This window comes from Dipodomys spectabilis, unplaced genomic scaffold (genome assembly GCF_019054845.1).
Source record: "Dipodomys spectabilis isolate Male_0828 unplaced genomic scaffold, ASM1905484v1 ptg000080l, whole genome shotgun sequence".
In the NCBI taxonomy this organism is placed as follows: domain Eukaryota; kingdom Metazoa; phylum Chordata; class Mammalia; order Rodentia; family Heteromyidae; genus Dipodomys; species Dipodomys spectabilis.
In genome coordinates this window covers 1262188-1281862 of record NW_024870757.1, presented here as the reverse complement: position 1 = coordinate 1281862, position 19675 = coordinate 1262188, and the positions used below count along the sequence as shown (strand labels likewise).

Genomic DNA, 19675 nt, shown 5'->3' with positions numbered 1-19675 from the left:
AAGCCGGAAGTGGTGCTGTGGCTCAAGTGGCACTAGCCTTGAGCTGAAGAGCTGAGGGACAGTGCCCAGGCCCAGAGTTCAGGCCCCACGACCGGACCCCAAAAAAATAAATAAATAAATGACTCATTGCTGCTTGCATTGATCTTTGGTCCCTGGTGGTCTTTTCCAGCGCTCCAAGTCTCCGGGCATTATACCATCAAATGCTCTGATGGCTTGGATGGGAACAGCCACAGGCCCGTACCATCATGAGGGGAAAATTATTTTAGAGGTACTGGGATTAGAACTCAGGGTTTTGGACTTGTATGCAGGTGTGCTTCACCTTAAAGACACACCCCTTCACGAATGTGCATGTCATCCTTTCCCAGAGGATCCCAATGTTTGTTCCCCGCCCTGAGACCTGACTCCTGCAGGCAGTACCCCCCGAATGTCCCCCTCTATCTGGTCTCCTGGCACCCTGGTGCAGACTGCCTTCCCCTGGGAGCCTTGGGGCGAAGAGAACTACACTATCCACAATGCATCGAGGCGAGTGGCAGTAGGCTGAGCCAATGAGTTTCGACTAGAGCACTCAGGGCTCTCTGAGCAGATGCTGGGCGGGACTTCTGGCGTCGCTACCGCATGTCACTCTGGCGGATCTCAGGGTCTCCCTCTGCACCCGCACAGCATCAGGGTCATGGCACCCCGACCTAGGCGACAGGACTGCGCAGGGGCGAGACGAGAGTCCTGGACGCCCCGGTTTCCCCGGGAGGCGGCGGCGACGGCGGCGGCGCTGGGCCCGGGTCCTCCGGGCAGCCTCCGGCCGGCGCTGACAACCACCGCCACGCAGCCCGCGGTCCAGGTAAAGTTCGCATCCCTGGAATTTCACCCGCGCTCCTGACCCGGAGCCGGGGGGCTGTGAGAAGGGAGGATCACCGTCTGGATTCAGGCTATTCAGCGTGCATTTCCCAGAAGCTGCCCAGACCGCCCAGGGCGGTCAGTCAGGCTGGGAATTCGGAGGACGCGTAGCTCCATGGGCAGGGGAGAAAGGGGGACCTGGGTCCGGGAAGCCCCAGCCACGGCCCCCAGCCCGCCTCCCCTTCACCCCCGGGACTGAACCCCCTTAGGAGCAGGTGTTGTGAGTGGCGTCCCAGGGCCTCGGTCTCAGTCCCTGGAATTGTGTCCTCGGTAGACGTGGCTTCCTCTCTAACACTCGACGGGCCTGGAGATCCTAAAGAAACCCCAAGCCCTGGCTGGAGTTTGTACAAAGTGATTTATAATGCCACTCAGCAACCAGCGGGGAGAGAGAGGCTGGGCGCTGCTCCACCATACGGGAAGCCCGGCCAATGTGTGAGACAAGTGCAGCGGGAACTACTGCGCCGTTTGAGTGTGCGAGCACACCGCAGACACCAAGGGAGGTAACTGCGTGTGTCAGGGCTGCGAGGGAGGGAGGTGTGGCTCCAAACCTGCATATGGGGAGAGCGTGTGGCCATCCCGCACCCCAGTGCCGTTCTGGAGAGCCCCTGTCTAACCAAAGTGGAGGCAGCCCTGCCTACCAGGCCCAGAAGTCAGGTGGTGTCTCCCTGCTCGCCTGCCTGCCTTGTCGCGGAGGAAATGATCAAGTGTAGGAGACTGACAGTCGTAGGAGACTGACAGTCGTAGGAGACTGATTGTCGGGGGCAGCAAAGTCCGGCACCTTCTCTGGGGGGAAAGGGGGGGGAAGGGGGAAGTAGGAGGTGACCCGTATTGTCAAAAGGGGGTGAGTGTAGGTGAATCAACCTGGAATCAACCCTAGGGCAAAAGCTGATGGTGTCATGTTCTCTTCCAACCCCGCAGGCCTGGATGACGCTTGAGAATGTGGCCATGTTCTTCTCCCAGGAGGAGCTGGGGTTTCTCAGTCAGGCCTAGAGGCTTCTCTACCTTGGTGTGATGCTGGAGAACTTTGCACTTATAAACTCAGTGGGTAAGCCTGCCACACCCACCTCTGCCCTGGCTCTGCTCATCCCCCATTCCCACAAAGACGGCTTTCCCCTGAACTGCAAGCCCTTGGGCTCTGCTCTCTTGTCCTTTTCCTGTCACGTGTACTGAGCTGTTCACACTGCTACCATTGTGGGCACCCACAAGGATGGAAGTCAGCTTAGCTAGTCTCACCTTGCTCACGCTCCCCCTAAGTGGGTGTCTTGGATATCCTTGGTGCCATTTGTTCCTCATTCTGCCCACATCATCTTGGGGGGACATTTTTTCAAAACTACCTGTTTAAAGGACTCCATGCATTGCTGCAATCGATGCCCACACAGACCATGAGCTGTATTTTTTGCCAGACCTTCCTTCTAGTCTCCCTCGAAATACCACTTTTTCTGGTCTGTTGTGTGCTGAGCTGCCCAAGACCGCTGCTGAGAGCTCAACGGCCCTGTCTTCCCCTGGGAACTTGGGTCAGGTACCTCTCATAGGATGCACAGCTGGAATCCAGGGAGATCTCGGTTGCTGCATAGGGCAGATATGGTGGGACAATCTCAGAAAGACCTGTGCCAGTCAGGGAGACCCAGTGGGAGGGTATCACATCTGGGCTCTTTTCAGATGCCAGGAGACTGACCGATGTCAGGCTTAGTGCAAATATCACCGTGGGCAGCTCAGCCTGCCTCCCAGTGCCTGTGATGGACATGTTCCACCTTCCTGTGACTTGTCACGCCCACTGTGCCTCTGGACCCTGGCTCCCCCACCCTTCCTGTCCCTCCATACTACTTGTTTCAGCCCCGTGCCCTTCAGCAGTGTGCATCAACGCTATGTATAAATATCACTAAGCTTAATTCATTTTTCTTTTTTTTTTTTCCTGTTAGTTGTGGGGCTTGAACTCAGGACCTGGATGCAGTCCCTCAGCTCTTCAGCTCAAGGCTAGCTCTACCACTTGAGCCACAGCGCCACTTCTGGCTTTTTCTGCTTATGTGGTGCTGAGGAATTGAACCCAGGGCATCATGCATGCAAGGCAAGCATTCTACCACTGAGCCGCCTTCCCAGCCCTCAAGTTTGTTTTTCTAGGCATGGTTTCAATTTTTTTTTTGTCAGTTGTGATGTTTGAACTTGGGGCCTAGGAGCTGTCCCTGAGCTCTTTTGCTCAAGGCAAGTGCTCTACTACTTTGAGCCACTTCTGGTTTTTGAGTAGTTAATTGAAGATAAGAGTCTCACAGGGACTTTTCTGCCCAGTTGGCTTTGAACCATCATCCTCAGATCTCAGCCTCCTGAGTAGCTAGGATTACAGGTATGGGCCTCCTGTGCCAGCTTGGATTCAACCAATTTTGTACATAGCATAAGCTTATTATCTGGTGATATAAAGTTCTGGCTAGGGGGCTAGGAAGGTGGCTCAATGATAGAGCACTTGCCTTGCATGCATGAGGCCCTGGGTTCGATTCCTCAGCACCACATAAGCAAAAAGAAAAAAGCCGGAAGTGGCACTGTGGCTCAAGTGGTAGAGCAGTAGTCTTGAGCTGAAGAGCTGAGGGACAGAGCCCAGGCCCAGAGTTCAGGCCCCACGACCAGACCCAAAATAAATAAATAAATAAATAAAAATAAAGTTCTGGCTAGGGGAAATTGTGTGGTGAGCCTGGCAGTTTTCAAGGGGAGATGCAAATAACTATAAGTTGTTTGCGGAGAAACAAATTGAAATGCTGCCTCCCCTCATTGTGCTGTAGCTCACCCATGGAAGTTTCCAGATTCTGTTGTCTTCAGATGCTTAATGCAGTGATCGAGGCTTTTCTTCCAAAACAGCCCCCAATTCCACATCTTACACACTGTACTATCTCAGTGTAGAGAGCACACCTCACTTGTACAAGGCCCTGGGCTACATGTACTTCATCATCATTTCTCTGGTTTCAGGCTGTGGGCACAGAGTCCAGGATAAAGAGGCATCTTTGAGGGGAGTGTCACACTTGGAGTCTGCCAGGACTGGTCCATTCCTCCCCGAGACTCACCCCTGCCACACCTGTGCCTCCGTCTTGAAGCACATCTTACAGCTGGCTGCTCCTCCTGGGCCAGAGCACTGCTTGGTGGCAGTGTATACAAGCCAGCCTCAGCATCACAGAGAAGAGAGAGCTCTGGAAAACGGCATGGCCGGGACTGTGTCTCTAAAGAGCTATGGATTTGGTATGTCAGGGAAGCCATGTGATTGTAATGGTCTGTGGAAAGAGCTCTCGGATTATCCAGACCTTCTGCAGCTCTGTGTCATTCCTAAAGGTGAGGAGCCAAACAATGCTGAGCATGGGGGGTGGGCCTTACACCACGGGAAAAGTCATGACAGGGCTATGTCCGGCCATAACCTTACCATCAACACACCAGAAAATCCTGGTGAGCCCAGCAAACATGGGGGTGCATTCCATGGTGAGCCCCAGCAGAGGCACACTGGGGAGAAGCCTTACAAGTGTCGGGAGTGTTGTAAATCTTTTAAGGAAATCTGTGCGCTCACTGTACACTGGAGAGTCCTCACCACAGAGAGGCCTTATGAGTGCCAGGCATGTGGGAAGTCATTTAAGGAAGTCTGTGCGCTCACTGCACACCAGATTGTCCACACGGAGGAACGGCCTTACAAGTGCCAGGCGTGTGGGAAGTCATTTAAGCGAGGAGGTACCCTTGCTGCCCACCAAAGTGTTCACACGGGAGAAAGGCCCTATATTTGTGGTGAATGTGGGAGATCATTTACTTGGCATGCCCACCTCGAAAGTCACTGTAGAATTCACACAGGAGTGAAGTCTCATGAATGCAGCAAATGTGGGAAAACCTTTAGGCAGAAGTCTGTTCTCCTTAGGCATCAGGTGATTCACAATGGAGAAAGGCCTTACAAGTGTTTAGAATGTAGAAAATCCTTCAAACAAGAACGGGACCTCACTATGCACCGGCGAGTCCACACCGGAGACAGGCCTTATGAGTGCAGAGAGTGTGGGAAGTCCTTCAAGCAGAGAGATGCTCTGACGGTACACCAGAGAGTCCACACTGGAGAGAGGCCCTATCAATGTGGTGAATGTGGGAAGTCTTTCACTCAGCGTGCAAACCTTCTTGGGCATTCCAGAATTCATACCGGAGAAAGTCTTATGCGTGTAGTGAGTGTGGGAAAGCCTTTAGGTACAGAGCCAATGTTGTTCATCACCAGGAAACCCACAAAGAGAAAAGGCCATACGAGTGTAGCCAGTGTGGGAAAGGCTTTAACCAGAGAGCTCATCTCATTATTCATGGGCGGGTCCACACTGGAGAATGTCCTTAGGAGTGTGAGCAATATGGGAAAGTCTTTGGGCACAAAACAAGTATTATTCGTCACAGGAGAGTGCAAAGTGAGGGAAAGCTCCAGAGTGTGTTCAGCATAGGTAACACCTTAACCAAAGATCTTACCCCATTACACATGGAACAGTTCATGCTGCACAGAGGCCTTGAGGACACAGTGAAGCTCAGAAACGAATTGCAGAACCCTCTGGTCTCCTTCAACACCAGAACTGTCACATCATAGAAAGTCCCTGTGAAGGTGACAGTTGTAGCTCTCAGTGCCAAGTTCAAGCTTTATTAAGCAGCAGGAAGTCCCTCCCTGGGAACAGCCTTAGAACAGGAAGGATGGTGCCACCTTGTATTTCCATACTAAAGAGCTTCTGTTAGGAACCCATATGCCTGCAAGTAAGCTACACACCGGATGTGTCCAGCAGGTGAGAGTCCCCACAGGGAGATTGCCCTGAGCTCTGGGGTAAAGTCACCTGAGGCCCATAGGAGCTGCCTTGCACATGCTGCACTTTTCAGGGCTTTTGACACAGAGAGTTCATTGCCCCTCTGTCTTAGAGGAGAAGTCCCCCTGTACCACCTTACACAGTGGACGAGTGGTACACTTGATGGACAGCACGATGCACACAGCCTGTGTTCCTGGTGGGAATCTTCAGCAGCCTGAGCCATTAAGACAACTCTAATGTGTTTGCTGAGTAGTTATATCCTGGCTGATACCACTAAGGCCAGAGAGGTTTAGAAGTGGTCTCTAGACAGCCTTACCTGAAGATGGTTTTAATTCTGTCTGTTCTGTAGGCGATGTCCTTGATCACAATGCTGCTCCTATTGCTGTTCTCAGAAGCTGTTGCTTCTGCAGGTCAGCAGACAGTCACAAGATTTTATTGGGAAAATACAAAACAAAGTCTGCAAAAGCAAATTATTTGAAAACTCTTTTTGACCGATAAGTATTTGACAGTCCTTTTATTTTTTTGTGTTGGTTCTGGGATTTGGACCTCACCTTGCTTGTTCATAGCTAGTATTCTACCGCTTGAGCCATATCTCTAGTACAGCATTTTGCTGGTTAATCAGAGATGGAATTTGTGAACTTTTCTGCTAGTTTCTAGCAAAAACTAGTTTCCAGCCTTGAACTTGGGCTTAAAGGTGTGAGCCACTGGCGCCTAGCTCAGAGTCTTTGGTTTGTTTGTTTGTTTGTTTGTTTAATGGGCCCAACTACATATGTTACAGAGAAGGACCAAGCCATAGATGACCAAATAACAGTTGGGCGGTGGTGACTCACACCTGTTAATTTCCTAAGCTATGAATTTTAGGAGACTTGGACAACATAAATATACTTATTATACAAAGAAACCAGTATAAATACATCCATATTGCTTTAGCTTTTCACCTTTGGAGAGAAAATTTGGTATCTCTGGCTAGATATTAAATATAGCACTGACAAAATCAACACTTTAGATCTAAATAATACTACTTTGTGTAACCACAGTTCTAAGGTATTCATCTAAGAGAATTGGACATAACACTGAAATTAACTTTTTTTTTTTGTCCAGGCGTGGGGCCTGAACCCTGGGCCTGGGCGCTGTACCTCAGCTCTTCAGCTCAAGGCTAGTGCTCTACCACTTGAGCCACAGCACCACTTCCGGCTTTTTCTGCTTATGTGGTGCTGAGAAATCAAACCCAGGGCCTCAGGCATGCAAGGCAAGCGCTCTACCACTGAGCCATCTTCCCAGCCCCTGAAATTAACCTTGACTCAGGTAAGAGTTGGTTTCCTTAGTGAGCAGAATCCTAAGTAGTCAGCAGACTACTTAGACAATTGCCTTGTAAAATATAATCTTTGTCCATGAAGCCAGTATATTTTGTAAATGTTATTACAACAGGAAATAAATGAGTTCATAGCCCGAGTGGTTTCTGTTCTTATTTGAAGGAAAAACAGGGTTTGGCATGTGCTGACTGAAGACTGGGAAGTTGCAGTCATTTCTGTTGGGTCTGGGGCTGGGAAGGTGGCTCAGTGGTAGAGTGCTTGCCTTGCATGCCTGAGGCCCTGGGTTCGATTCCCCAGCACCACATAAGCAAAAAGACAAAAGCCGTAAGTGGCGCTATGGCTCAAGTGGTAGAGCGCTAGCCTTGAGCTGAAGAGCTGAGGGGCAGCGCCCAGGCCCAGAGTTCAGGCCCCACGACCGGACCCCCGCCTCCCCCAAAAAAAAAGAATTTTGGGAGGCCTGAGGGAGAATGCCGACAGGGGTAACATCGATGGAGATGGGAGGCCTGGGGGGAATGCCAAAAGTAGTGACATGGATGGAGAGGCCTGGTGCTGTCCTAGACCAATGGAGATCAGATGGAACCGCCAGGCCTGAGGTGCGTACAGGACCCAACAGACTGAGAACCCTGGTTGGACCCACGTTGGTTATTCTCACCATGCTCATGGAATCCAGGCGTCCTCACACTCCGCTCCATAGGGAGAAGTGGTATTTAGCCAGTTTTTCTAAGCTTCATGATAGGAAAAAGCAGGTGGGGGTCCTGGCCTCCGTGTTACTGAGCGGCTGGAAGGGAGTTGATACCCATAGCGTTGGAAGGACGCCGTTCTGACCAATTCTAAACACACTGTGGTGCGCATTGAGTGAACTGTAGACTTTTGCCCTCTAACCCATGCCCCGCTCCTTGCCTAGGCGGCACCTCGGTGTGTGAACTACATTACCCAGAAGGCGCAGCGGAGAGCGGTGAAGGTCTGAGCCAATGAGCTGAGAGGAAGGCCACTTCCGTGTCCGGCAGGCAGGCGCTGGGCGGGACTTCCGCACCGCCTTCGCTGTTCTCGCCGCCACTCCGGGTGTGTGCCGTGGCCGGAGCCGTGGGGGCGTGGGCCGGGTGAGGCGGCCCGCGGCGTGTGTGCGCGGGGTGCGCGTACTCGCGGCCCGGCGGCCGGGGCTGGAGCCGGGGCCGAGCCCGGCCTGTGGGCTGCCAGGGCGGCCGCCACGCCGAGGGTCCCGGGCCTGTGCCACCTGCCCACTCCCTCTCCGCCCGAGTCCGGGCCCGTGCCTCCGCGTCTGCCTGTGGGCCGAGTGTGGTCTCCACATCTGTGTGTGGAGGAGGCCGAGCGTGGTCTCCACATGTGTGTGTCTGGAGGAGGCCGAGCCTGGTCTCCACATCTGTGTGTGTCTGGAGGAGGCAGAGTGTGGACTCCACATCTGTGTGTGCCAGAGGAGGCTGTGTGGTCTCCACCTCTGTGTGTGTCTGGAGGAGGCCGAGTGTTGTCTCCACCTCTGTGTGTGTGCCAGAGGAGGCCGAGGTTGGTCTCCCCATCTGTGTGTGTCTGGAAGAGGCTGAGCATGGTCTCCACATCTGTGTGTGGAGGCGGCAGAGCGTGGTCTCCACATCTGTGTGTGTCTGGAGGAGACTAAGTGTCTCCTCATCTGTGTGTGCCAGAGGAGGCCAAGCATGGTCTCCACATCTGTGTGTGGAGGAGGCAGAACGTGGTCTCCACATCTGTGTGTGCCCGAGGAGGCCGTGTGGTCTCCACATCTGTGTGTGTCTGGAGGAGACTGAGTGTGGTCTCCACATCTGTGTGTGCCAGAGGAGGCAGAGTGTGGTCTCCACATCTGTGTGTGCCGGAGGAGGCAGAGTGTGGTCTCCACCTCTGTGTGTGTCTGGAGGAGACTGAGCGTGGTCTCCACATCTGTGTGTGTCTGGAGGAGGCCAGGTGTTGTCTCCCCGTCTGTGTGTGCCAGAGGAGGCCACGTCAGGTCTCAGCTACTGCAGCCAGGAGTGGGTGAGCCCTGAGTACCAAGGCTTTGGCCCCATGAAGTCTGGGCAGGGCCGTTGAGCATCCATGTCCCTAAGGGAAGTCAGGACTTTCATCTTCAAGGGGCTGGGAACCACGAGAACACTGGAGAGAAGAGGCACACAGTCTGAGATTGGCTTTTCATAGTTTTCTAAAAGCTGCTTACAGTTGGTGTGGGGGTGGAGGGTCGCTGAGCACACAGAGAACTTTGACCCTTGTCCATGTTCCCATGGGTGAAGCTTGGGGATAATTTACTGGTTCCTCAGTCACCTCACTCCTGGGTTGGACAGGGAACCCTGAGCCCATGGGGCCCGCCCTGGCGCCTGCCTCTCATGCCTTGTTCTTCCCACAGATTCCCATGACTATGGAAGTGCCAGGAGACCCCACACAGGTGAGTGGAAGATGTTCTGGACCCTCCATGCAGGTGACCACGCCCTTTGCCTCCTTCGTGTTGGAGGATCCTTCTTTCCAGTTCTTGAGCTCTCAAAGTTGATGGTGAAAAAGTAAGGCTTCTGTGGAGTGTTTTGCATTGCTTGCAGCCATGTGTTAAGGTGTGAATGGTTGCCACAGCCTTAGGAACTTGAATACGTGTGTGGAATTGAGGATGAGCTTGCCATGTGTTTTCATTGGTGCTGAGAGTGCCAGTGCAGGAATCAGAAGTGGCAGCTCAGATGGACATAGTTTGAATGACAGGACCCAGGACTTGTCGGGCTCCACGTGGCTCTAGTGTGGACACCACATGATATTGGGGTGGCAGTAGGAAGACTCAGTTTGGGCCCAGAGAAACTAGTCTGTACAGTGTCAAGCTTGAGGGAAGGCTTAACCTTTGTGGAAGATGTGTTGTCCCTTGCCTCCCATTGCCTGGGCTTGTATGCTTCTACAGGTGTTCTTCCTATATCTGCCATTGCATGTGGATAGCCTGGTCGCTGTCTAGGGCTGGGGGGGGGGGGGGGGGAGGGAAGATGGAGCTGTGTGAGGCAGTGATAGTTGTTAGGTCACAATGCTGGTGTAAAGTGGGGATGCTGCTCTGGCAGAGCATCGGGTTTTTACCTCCTGTGTGTGCCTTGGCTCCTAAAAAACAGCCCAGGGCCTGGTGCTCCTACTTCGTACCCGATGCCTCCATGTTTTGTGAAGTTAAGAAGCTATGCTACAGAGGGGTCTTGCTAGTGGAGAGGTCTTGCTGGCCAGCCATCATAATGCCAGAATTGATGCCCTGGTCAGACTTAGGAGCCTGGCATGGTTCATAATTGTTAGGCCAGCCTGCAGTGTCATTGCAGTGCATCTTCTGTCAACGCATCAAGCACACTGGATAGCAAGTGGTGAGGACAGCGAGGGTATGTCTGTGTTGAGGGACAGAAGGCAGGAACAGCTGTGGGAGTACACATTAGGGAGAAAACATGCACCCGGAAGAACATAGAAAATGCCAGCCCTCCGGCCTGCTGCTGATAATGTGAGGGAGGCAAAGCCTCATTTAGTGATGCTGGAGAGTACCACGTGAGTGTCTTTTGGGCAGTTGTATAACAAGAATAGATATAGCCCTACATGCTAACACTAAAAGTTAGGTGGTATCTCCACACTCATCTTCTTGCTAGTGCTGTGCAAAGAAACTGACCAGATACTGAATGGAAAGCTCCTTCTCCAAGTGGGGAGATGGTGTATTGAATGTACAGGACAGATGGAGAGGGCTAGATGGGATGATCTCTCTGGACTCCAAGAAAGGAGCTGATCATGGCATGTTCTGTTCCAGCCACAACAGGCCTGTGTGACTTTTGAGGATGTTGTCATTTACTTCTCCCAGGAGGAATGGGAGTTCCTCAACACAACCCAGAGGCTCCTGTACCTCAACGTGATGCTGGAGACCTTTGCCCTGGTAACCTCCCTGGGTAAGACCCTCCTACCTGCATGTTGCATGGCCTCTTTTTCCACAGAGGCAGCTTCAGATCTACCACTAGTCCTTGGGCTCTGCTGACTTCTCTATTTTTTGGTCACGTGTGCTGTTGGTGCCATAGCTGAGCTGTGCACACTACCCTGAGCAGCCCTAATGACTGCTGAGCTAATGAGAACAGGCACCAGTCTGGGTGGAAGTTGGCTGGCTGTCAGCTTCGACATCCCTTGCTTACCCACTCCCGGACTGCGTGGCTGCTCTGTGACACCTCACAGTTGCCCCCTTTAGGAACTCTGGGCATCATCGTGATCGAGAGCCACACAGACCAGGGGCTGTGATGTCTGGGCCCTCCTCCCAGTATTGTGTCTTGTGCTCAATGCCACTAGGGTGTCACCTGCCCTGCCTTTCCCTCGGGACATGGTTTCATGTCCTTCTCAATCTGAGCAACTGGGTTGGTAAGGCTATCCACTTGATGAGGTCATGGTACCTGGCTGTTACCCTGGCATGTCAGGAAACTTCCTGTGTGCTTAGTGTTGGTGGGTGCCATGGGACACACCCCATTTCTACCCTGTCACCCCTATACTTGACACCAACTTGTCATACTGTGTTTCCAGGCCTGGTGCCACCTATAGGTACCACCTGTAGTTCTGGAGTATGCTCAAACCCCTGCCTCTTCCCCAGCAGCTACTCGTTCTTGTGTCCCTTGTAAGGGGACATTTGCCCAGGTTCCCAGTGCTGCAGAGCAACACCTTCTGTACCTGGACCCCTGCTTCTGTATCCTAAGAACAATCATGTGGGACCAGAGTTGTAGCTCAGTGGTAGAATACGTGCCTTACGTGCATGAGGCCTTGTGTTTCATCTCCAGCACCACATTTTCTCTGGCTCAGCTTTCCGCCATCACCTGCGTGCTTGTAGCCATCATTTCTCTGATTTCAGGTTGTGAGTATGGAATTGAGGATGAGGACACATCTGTGCAGAGTGTTTCTTTGAAAGGAATGTCACACTTGAGGATTCCAAAGGCAGGCACACCGTCCCAGGACACTCACCCTTGTGACCTCTTTGTCCCAGTCTTAAAAGATATTGTGCGCCTGGCAGAATTACCCGTGCAGACACTGTATGTGGCTGGCCTTCCCCAGGATCTGAACCATCGCAGTGCAGAGAAACCCTGGAAGATGGACATGGACCAAAACTCACTTTTGGAGAGAGATGAAGTTTGTGTCTCAGGGAAGCCCTTCAGCTGTGAGGGCCTTTGGAAAGATTTCCCACTGTCAGACCTGAGACCCCGAGTCCTTCCTAATGATGAGAAGCTAAACAATGAGTTTGGGGAGGCTTTTCACCATGGAAAAAGTAATTGTAAGTTGGTTAAGTGCAGAAAAACTTCCAGACCCTTAAGTTTGTCTTTTCATCACCCAAGAGTCTACACTGGAAAAAATCTGTATGAGCATAACAAGTGTGAGAAAGAGTTCTGTGATGATCACTCACTTGCCCAGCACCAGAGAGTGCACACTGGAGAGAGGCCTTATGAGTGCAGAGAGTGTGGGAAATCATTTAAGGAAAGATTTTCCCTTATTGCACACCAGAGAGTACACACTGGAGAGAGGCCTTATGAGTGCAGAGAATGTGGGAAATGCTTTAGGCGAGGGTGTTTCCTTACCACACACAGGAGGGTGCACACTGGAGAGAGGCCTTACGAGTGCAGAGAGTGTGGGAAGTCATTTAGGGAAAGGTGTTCCCTCACTAAGCACAAGAGGGTCCACACGGGAGAGAGGCCTTACAAGTGTGGGAAATGTGGAAAGTCTTTTACCCAGCGCACCCACCTCGTAAGTCACAGCACAATTCACACTGGAGAGAAGTCTTATGAGTGCGGCGAGTGTGGGAAAACCTTTAGGCAGAAGTCTGTGCTCATCAGACACCAGGTGGTTCACAACGGCGAAAGGCCCTATGAGTGTGGCGAATGTGGGAAATCTTTCAATCAGCGCTCCAACCTTATTTCTCACTGGGGAATTCACACTGGAGAGAAGTCCTATGAGTGCAGGGAATGCGGGAAAACCTTTAGGCAGAAGTCTGTACTCATCAGACACCAGGTGGTTCACAATGGAGAAAGGCCTTATGAGTGTAAGCAGTGTGGCAAGTCCTTCAAGCGAGGATATGCCCTGACCGTACACCAGAGAGTCCACCTGGAGAAAGGCCTTATTCATGTGGAGAGTATGAGAAATCCTGCAAGCGAGGAGACGCCCTTATTGTACTCCACAGGCTTCTCTCTAGACAAAGACCTGATGAATGCAACAAATGTTCATCTCCTTCAGCCCCAGAACTACCACGGCATAGAAAGGCCACATGGAGTTGGTTGTTACGGGAACACTTTTGGCCCAAGCTCCAACCTTACTCAGCAACAGAGAGTCCCTGCTTGGGAACAGCCTCAGACCTGAAGGGAGAGTGCTTTCTGTTTGGGATACCTAACCCAGACAACCTTGATTAGCGAGACATCTGCCTGAAGCTGAACCACATCCTTCCAGGGATCTGGTGAGGCCTCCAGGAGCTGTTCCTCACATCATAAGCTTGTCACAGTGCAATCATTGCCATCCTGTCATAGAGGTCTCTTGGCTAGAGTGAAATAATTGCCACTCTGTCATAGAGAAACCATCACCATGCCATCCTTGTGGGCAGAATCTACACTGATAAGGTAAAGTAAGCCAAGTATGTCTCTGCTCTGCCATTCTGTGATGGAAATCTTGAGTAGCATGAATCATTAGGGGAATTTCAGTCCTTTTTGCTGAGTGACGGTGGATGCCATTAGTGCCAGAGGAACGGTTCAGCTTGATGCTTTCAGAATGGCTTAGCTCCTTGTGGAAGTTCTTAGCCTCACATGAACTTGATGCTCCTACCTACATTGCTCGTTTGTCACTAATAAAGACCTTATTGTTGAATACACCTTGAGCACAGTAGTGGTAACTATGCGGTGGAGTCCTAGAGAATCATGTTTACAGAAGGGATGTACAGTGAGGGATCAGCATTCTGTGCTTCAGTGAGAAAAGTATAATAGCAGGCTGTAAGACTTCTTACCTGCTGTGGTCAGCATCCTGCATTCCTTATGAATAACTGCCCTGTGCTCCCGTCTACATCCATTTGTTTTATGGCCCTGTTTTAGCTTGGCGCTCACCAATATGAAGACATACTTCTGGGAGAGCACAGGCTGGTTCCAGGATCAGGGGGAAGACTCCAACCACAGAGGGCCAGTGACCTGTCGATACCTGCTGGCTCCAACCATGACCCTGTGCACTCTGCCAGCCGTTCCTTTGTGTCTACAGGCGCCCTGAGCCCCTGGCGGACGCAGTTGACCCTCCTGATGAGCACCGGGGGCGGGGTAGGAGGATCGCACCTCTAGACGTTCTTTTACTGCGGGCTGAGCCGCGAGAACTACATTGCCCACAATTCAGTTCACTGAGTAACAGCCATCCCGGCCAATGGGCATGGAAAACAGCCGTTTCCCGCCCTACCCCTACCCCAACTGCCGGGGAGCCTGGGTTCTGGGCGGGGCTTCCGGCCCCGGAGCTGTCTTGATGGTTAGGACTATTTGTGGGGTGGCTGCTTGTAGTGGGAACGGGTTCGGCGCAGGGATCGGCGCGGACGTGTGCGGGGCGAGGATCGCCCTCGCCAACCCGCTGGGCTGGGCACGCACGCGGAGGCGGAGGTGGTCTGCGGGGCGTGATGGCGGCCGTCCCGGGGCCCCGGGCTCCCCAGGTTCAGGTAGGGGGGGTCGGAAGGGGAGGGGCGGCGCCCGGCGGGATCCCCGCCGCCGTGCGGGGGCTGAGGACCGGCCGGGGGGGGCCCGCCAGCCGGCGGGGCGGTGTCACGGGAGGTGGGGAGGCGCTCGGTGGCCCAGTCCCGTCGCTGCCGTTCCGCCATGTAGGAGGCTGAGGCGATGTCGGCGGGCTTTTGGTCAGCCTGGCTGGCACAGCCCGGCCTGGGGCCGCGGAGAGAGAAACTGAGAAGTCGAGGCGACGGTGTGACCGTGGGGAGGAGTGGCAGGGGCGGGGAAGGGGGAGTGCCGGTGGCTGAGTCGGGCGTGGATGCGTTAGGAGCGGCATGGGGAGACGGGAGAGGCCTCTGGCTGCGGCCCAGGTTGGAGGCCTGTGCAGCTCGGGTGTGAGGCAGCTTGGACCTGAAACTCGCAGGCGGGCGGGAGTGCAGGGCTCTGACCCCGTCTGGACACCTTAGCCGGGCAGGGGTGCAAGGCCGGCCGGAGGGGGTGTGGCGGCGGGAGTGCTAGGCCCCTGCGTGCGGGGGAGGGGGGGCAACGGGGGAGGGGGGAGGAGAAGAGTGTGAGGCCCCGCCATGGGGGGGATGGGCTTAGCGAGAGCTGACCCCTCCCTCACCACAGGGCCTCGTGACCTTCGAGGACGTGGCCGTTTGCTTCTCCCAGGAAGAGTGGGGGATCCTGGGTGAGGCCCAGAAACTCCTGTACCTGGATGTGATGCTGGAGACCTTTGTGCTCACCACCTCAGTGCGTAAGTCCTCCCTCACTGTTTACCGCCTCAGTGTTAAGTCCTCCCTTTGTGGGTGAGTCCTCCCGACCTCGTTCCTCCCCGGAGGCTGCTCTACCCTTCCCCAGACAGATCATGGCCCCGCCCACTCCCCCACACACTAAAGCCTTGCTGATGTGTTCCTCATTTTGTACCTAAGACTTCCCCAACAGGTACGTTTTAATTTATGAAATTCATGAATTAATAACTTTTTGGTGGTGGTGGGTGGTGGTCCTCGTGGACCCTGAACTCTGGGCCTGGGCGCTGTCCCTCAGCTCTTCAGCTCAAATGCTCTACCACTTGAGCCATAGTGCCACTTCCAGTTTTCTGGTGGTTTATTGGAGATAAGAGTCTCACAGACTTTCCTGCCTGGGCTGGCTTTGAACCAAGATCCTCAGATCTCAGCTTCCTGAGTAGCCAGGATTACAGGCATAAGCAACTGGTGCCCAGCTTAAAACAAATATTTTAAGGTCCCCAAGTTCTGAGTGGCTCAAAGCCAGCCTGGGCAGAAAGTCCATGAGACTCTTATCTCCAGAAAACCTCCAGAAAGCTGGAAGTGGCGCTGTGATTCCAAGGGGTAGAGTGCTAGCCTTGAGTGAAAAAGCTCAGAAATAGCACCCAGGCCTTGAGTTTAGGCCCCACGATTGACAAAAAGAAGAGAAAGAGAGAGAGAGAGATGTTACTATAATTTCTGAAAGCATTGTGACATGGGAGCCCACAGGTGGACAGGAGAAAGACATCAGAGGGTAAAGTGTTAGGCTACAGCCTTTACTGGGGTTTTTGCATGAGATACAGCAGAAAAAAAAAAAAAAAAAAAAACAGCTTATATTGACTGGGTCAGGTGACTTCAGTGGGTTTGAGAAGAGGTCTGGCCTTGCCATCTACTAACTATTTCCAGCACATTTAGGGCAAAGGAGTACATTCCAGTTGTACAAGGCACAAAAAAGACTTGCAATGTGGGCTCTGAGATGGTTGTTTGCATATGAGCTGCATGCTTTCTGATGAACTGTGGTCTTTGTGAAGAACTGGCCAGCCCTCATGGAGAAGGGACAGTATCTCTGGCCAATAGTGTTACACCATACAGAAACAAATGTAAATTATCCACCACTTTCAGCATGCCTTTCATCCGTGTCTCTTTCAGTTTGTTGGCATGAAATGAAGAATGAAGAGACATCTTCTCTACAGTTCATTTCTGTAGAAGAGCCGTCAGTGGTCAGGACTCCAAAGGCAGGGCCATCCACATTGAAGATGCACCTCTGTGACAGCTTTGCCCCAGTCCTGAAAGACATTTTGCATCTGGATGATCTACCTGGATATGAGCCGTATTTTATGGGGGCCCATGCACACTATCACCAGGACCAAAGGCATCAAACCAGTGAGAATCTGTTAAGAAGAGATGTGGATAGCTGCTTGACGAACAGCGTGGACCGAGTGTCGGAGAGCCCCTCCCTCTGCAGGGAATTTGGAAGGGACTTCTCAGCCAGATGGGGCGCTCTCGAACCTCAGGCCATTTCCAGAATCACCAAGTGCGGGGAGGCACTCCACTGCAGAGAAAGTCGCCACCAGTCAGATGAACACAGAAGAGCTTCCAGCCCCAAATGGCCAAGTGTTCAGCAGCTCACAGACTGCAGCTTTGAATCTAGCAAATGTGGAAAAGCTTTCCAAGGTGCACACTGGCCTGGGTCACCCCAGAAGAGCCTCACAGGACAGAGGCACCATCAGCGCAGCCAGTGCACCAAGTCCTTTCCCCAGCAAGCTTCTCTCGTCACCCACCAGAGACTTCACTCTGTGGAAAAACGGTACAAGTGTGGTGAGTGCGGGAAGTCCTTCAACCAGAGCTCCAACCTCATCGAGCACTGCCGAACCCACAGGGAAGAAAAGCCCTATGAGTGTGGGGAGTGTGGGAAAGCCTTTGGGTGCAAGTCCAATCTTCTTCGACACCAGAGGACCCACACAGGAGAATGGCCCTATGAGTGTGCTGACTGTGGGAAATTGTTTAGGCAAATCTTCAGCCTTGTTAAGCACAAGAAAATCCACACTACTGCAAGGCCTTATGATTGTGGCCAGTGTGAGAAATCGTTTAGTCAAAAGGCCACTCTCGTTATACATCAGAGAGTTCACACGGGAGAAAGGCCTTACACGTGTGGAGAATGTGGGAAATCTTTCAGCCAGAGCTCCAACCTCATTCAGCACTGCAGAATTCATACTGGGGAAAGGCCTTATGAGTGTGGGGAATGTGGCAAATCCTTCAGCCAGAGAGCCACCCTCATGAGACACCAGAGAACTCACACCGGGGAGAGGCCTTATGAGTGCAGGGAGTGTGGGAAGTTCTTTAAACAGTACTTCTACTTCATTGAACACTGTAGGAGTCACACTGCAATGAAGATTTATGAGTGTGGCCAGTGTGGGAAATCCTTTAGCCAAAGAGCCACACTCATTAGACACCAGAGAGTTCATACCGGGGAAAGCTCTTATGAGTGTGGGGAGTGTGGAAAAGCCTTTGAGTACAAATCCAAACTTGATCGACACCAAAGGACTCACAGTGGAGAAAGACCCTATGAGTGTATGCAGTGTGGGAAGTTCTTCAGGCAAAGCTACAGCCTTCTTGAACACCAGAGAATTCACACTAGAGTAAGGCCCTACATGTGTGACCAGTGTGGGAAATCATTTAGCCGAAGAGCAGACTTCATTAAGCACCAGACAGTTCACACGGGAGAGAGGCCTTACAAGTGCGGTGAATGTGGGAAGGCCTTTAATCGAAGCACCAGCCTTACTCAGCATTGCAGAATTCACACGGGAGAAAGGCCATATGAATGTGAGCAGTGTGGAAAATCCTTTAGGCAGAAGTCTGACCTCCTCCAACATCAGGTGGTGCACACTGGAGAGAGGCCTTACGAATGCAGCAAATGTGGGAAGTCTTTCAGCCAACGTTCTAGCTTCTTTCAACACCAAAAGAGTCACACCATGGAGAGACTCAGGAAGGCAGTACACCTGGGAAAGGCCTCAGCCTGAGGTCTAACACCACCTAGCTTCCAGAAGCCCATATTTGAGAAAGGCTTTAGACCTGCCAGGAATGGGCTGTCTCCTCCGCTCACTGTAACAGACCTAGAGAGCCTTTGTGAGGGCTCCTCTGCCCCTGGATGAGCATCCCAAGAGCTCTGGGCAGGAGGGAGGTTTGCAGGCGCCGCCCTGCAGTGTAGAAGTTACAGTACTTCCAGCTCTGCTGTCACGGAAAGCTGTCTACCTTCCCTCTAACAGAATGCTCTGTGTGCACACGCCCACCACATGCTGCATTCGCCCCTTCCCTGTGCCTTCTGAGCCACTCTGTTCCCTGTCCAACTGCTTTGGAGGACTGGGTCTGGATCTAGCTGGAGGCTTGTGGGCACCAGTCTCACCTCCCTGTGAGTGGTGTTTGTGCTCAGCAAGTCACACAAAGCACTAGCTTCATGTCTCGAAGGCTCTGGTTTATGCACTAATTATGATCATGCACCACCCTGGGTGGGTAGAATGCTAGCACTGTGCCTGTGTGTATGGAAGGGTGAACAATTTCATGAGTCCCCTCGTTGATGGACTTCATTCACCACCTGTCAGCAGACACTGGCTTTCACTGGGGCTTGCTCAATTTGCCTTGCTGCCCAGTATCTCCAGTGGAATAAAACATTGTGATCCTAATCTTGGACTGTGTGGGTATTCATTTGGGGAGTTTATGTTAGAACACAGGTAAATTGCTGCTTAGAATAACATGGCTTTTGTATGTGTGTGTGTGCGTGCACATGTGCACCAAATTACATTCAAAATGTTCAGAAAGGGCTGGGAAGGTGGCTCAGTGGTAGAGCGCTTGCCTCGCATGCTCAAGGCCCTGGGTTCGATTCCTCAGCACCACATAAGCAAAAAGAAAAAAGCCGGAAGTGGCACTGTGGCTCAAGTGGGTAGAGCACTAGCCTTGAGCTGAAGAGCTGAGGGACAGTGCCCAGGCCCAAAGTTCAGGCCCCACGACCGGACCCAAAAAAAAAAAAAACGTTCAGAAAAATATAATTGTGTATACACACACGTATGATGTATGTATGTGGAGACAAAGGAAATGAGATAAAACCAGTTCAGTAAATGAAACAAAATATTAAAATTGCTGCCAGGCACTGGTGGCCTTCTGAAGAATGAGATTTTGAACTCCAGATTGTCAAAGTGATTTAAAATGTTAGAAACCATGCACACAGACATTCACTTCAGTGTGGGGGTCTCGCCCATCTCTGCCCTCCCAGTGGGTATCTGCAT

The 19675-nt window shown here is 52.4% G+C and overlaps 3 protein-coding genes across 8 annotated transcripts; all 3 read left to right on the top strand.

Moving 5' to 3' along the window:
- Nucleotides 1–622: 622 nt before the first annotated feature.
- On the top strand, nucleotides 623–5321 carry LOC122110588 (zinc finger protein interacting with ribonucleoprotein K-like). The gene is made up of 3 exons (XM_042683171.1): nucleotides 623–835; nucleotides 1810–1936; nucleotides 3844–5321. The coding sequence occupies exons 2-3, from the start codon at nucleotides 1903–1905 to the stop codon at nucleotides 5319–5321; spliced, it is 1512 nt and encodes a 503-aa protein (XP_042539105.1). The 5' UTR covers nucleotides 623–835; nucleotides 1810–1902.
- A 2689-nt stretch (nucleotides 5322–8010) lies between these two features.
- LOC122110721 (zinc finger protein 501-like) lies at nucleotides 8011–13805 on the top strand. 6 transcript variants are annotated; one of them, XM_042683361.1, is made up of 4 exons: nucleotides 8011–8082; nucleotides 9348–9386; nucleotides 10749–10878; nucleotides 11817–13805. In XM_042683361.1, the coding sequence occupies exons 2-4, from the start codon at nucleotides 9354–9356 to the stop codon at nucleotides 13307–13309; spliced, it is 1656 nt and encodes a 551-aa protein (XP_042539295.1). In that variant the 5' UTR covers nucleotides 8011–8082; nucleotides 9348–9353; the 3' UTR covers nucleotides 13310–13805. The 6 variants fall into 6 exon arrangements, with proteins under 6 accessions (XP_042539295.1, XP_042539293.1, XP_042539294.1 ...); XM_042683359.1 differs by having other exon boundaries at nucleotides 10743–10878; XM_042683360.1 differs by having other exon boundaries at nucleotides 8028–8044; nucleotides 10743–10878.
- Nucleotides 13806–14456: 651 nt separating this feature from the next.
- On the top strand, nucleotides 14457–19062 carry LOC122110674 (zinc finger protein 883-like). The gene is made up of 3 exons (XM_042683277.1): nucleotides 14457–14627; nucleotides 15262–15388; nucleotides 16545–19062. The coding sequence occupies exons 1-3, from the start codon at nucleotides 14589–14591 to the stop codon at nucleotides 18413–18415; spliced, it is 2037 nt and encodes a 678-aa protein (XP_042539211.1). The 5' UTR covers nucleotides 14457–14588; the 3' UTR covers nucleotides 18416–19062.
- Nucleotides 19063–19675: the final 613 nt, after the last annotated feature.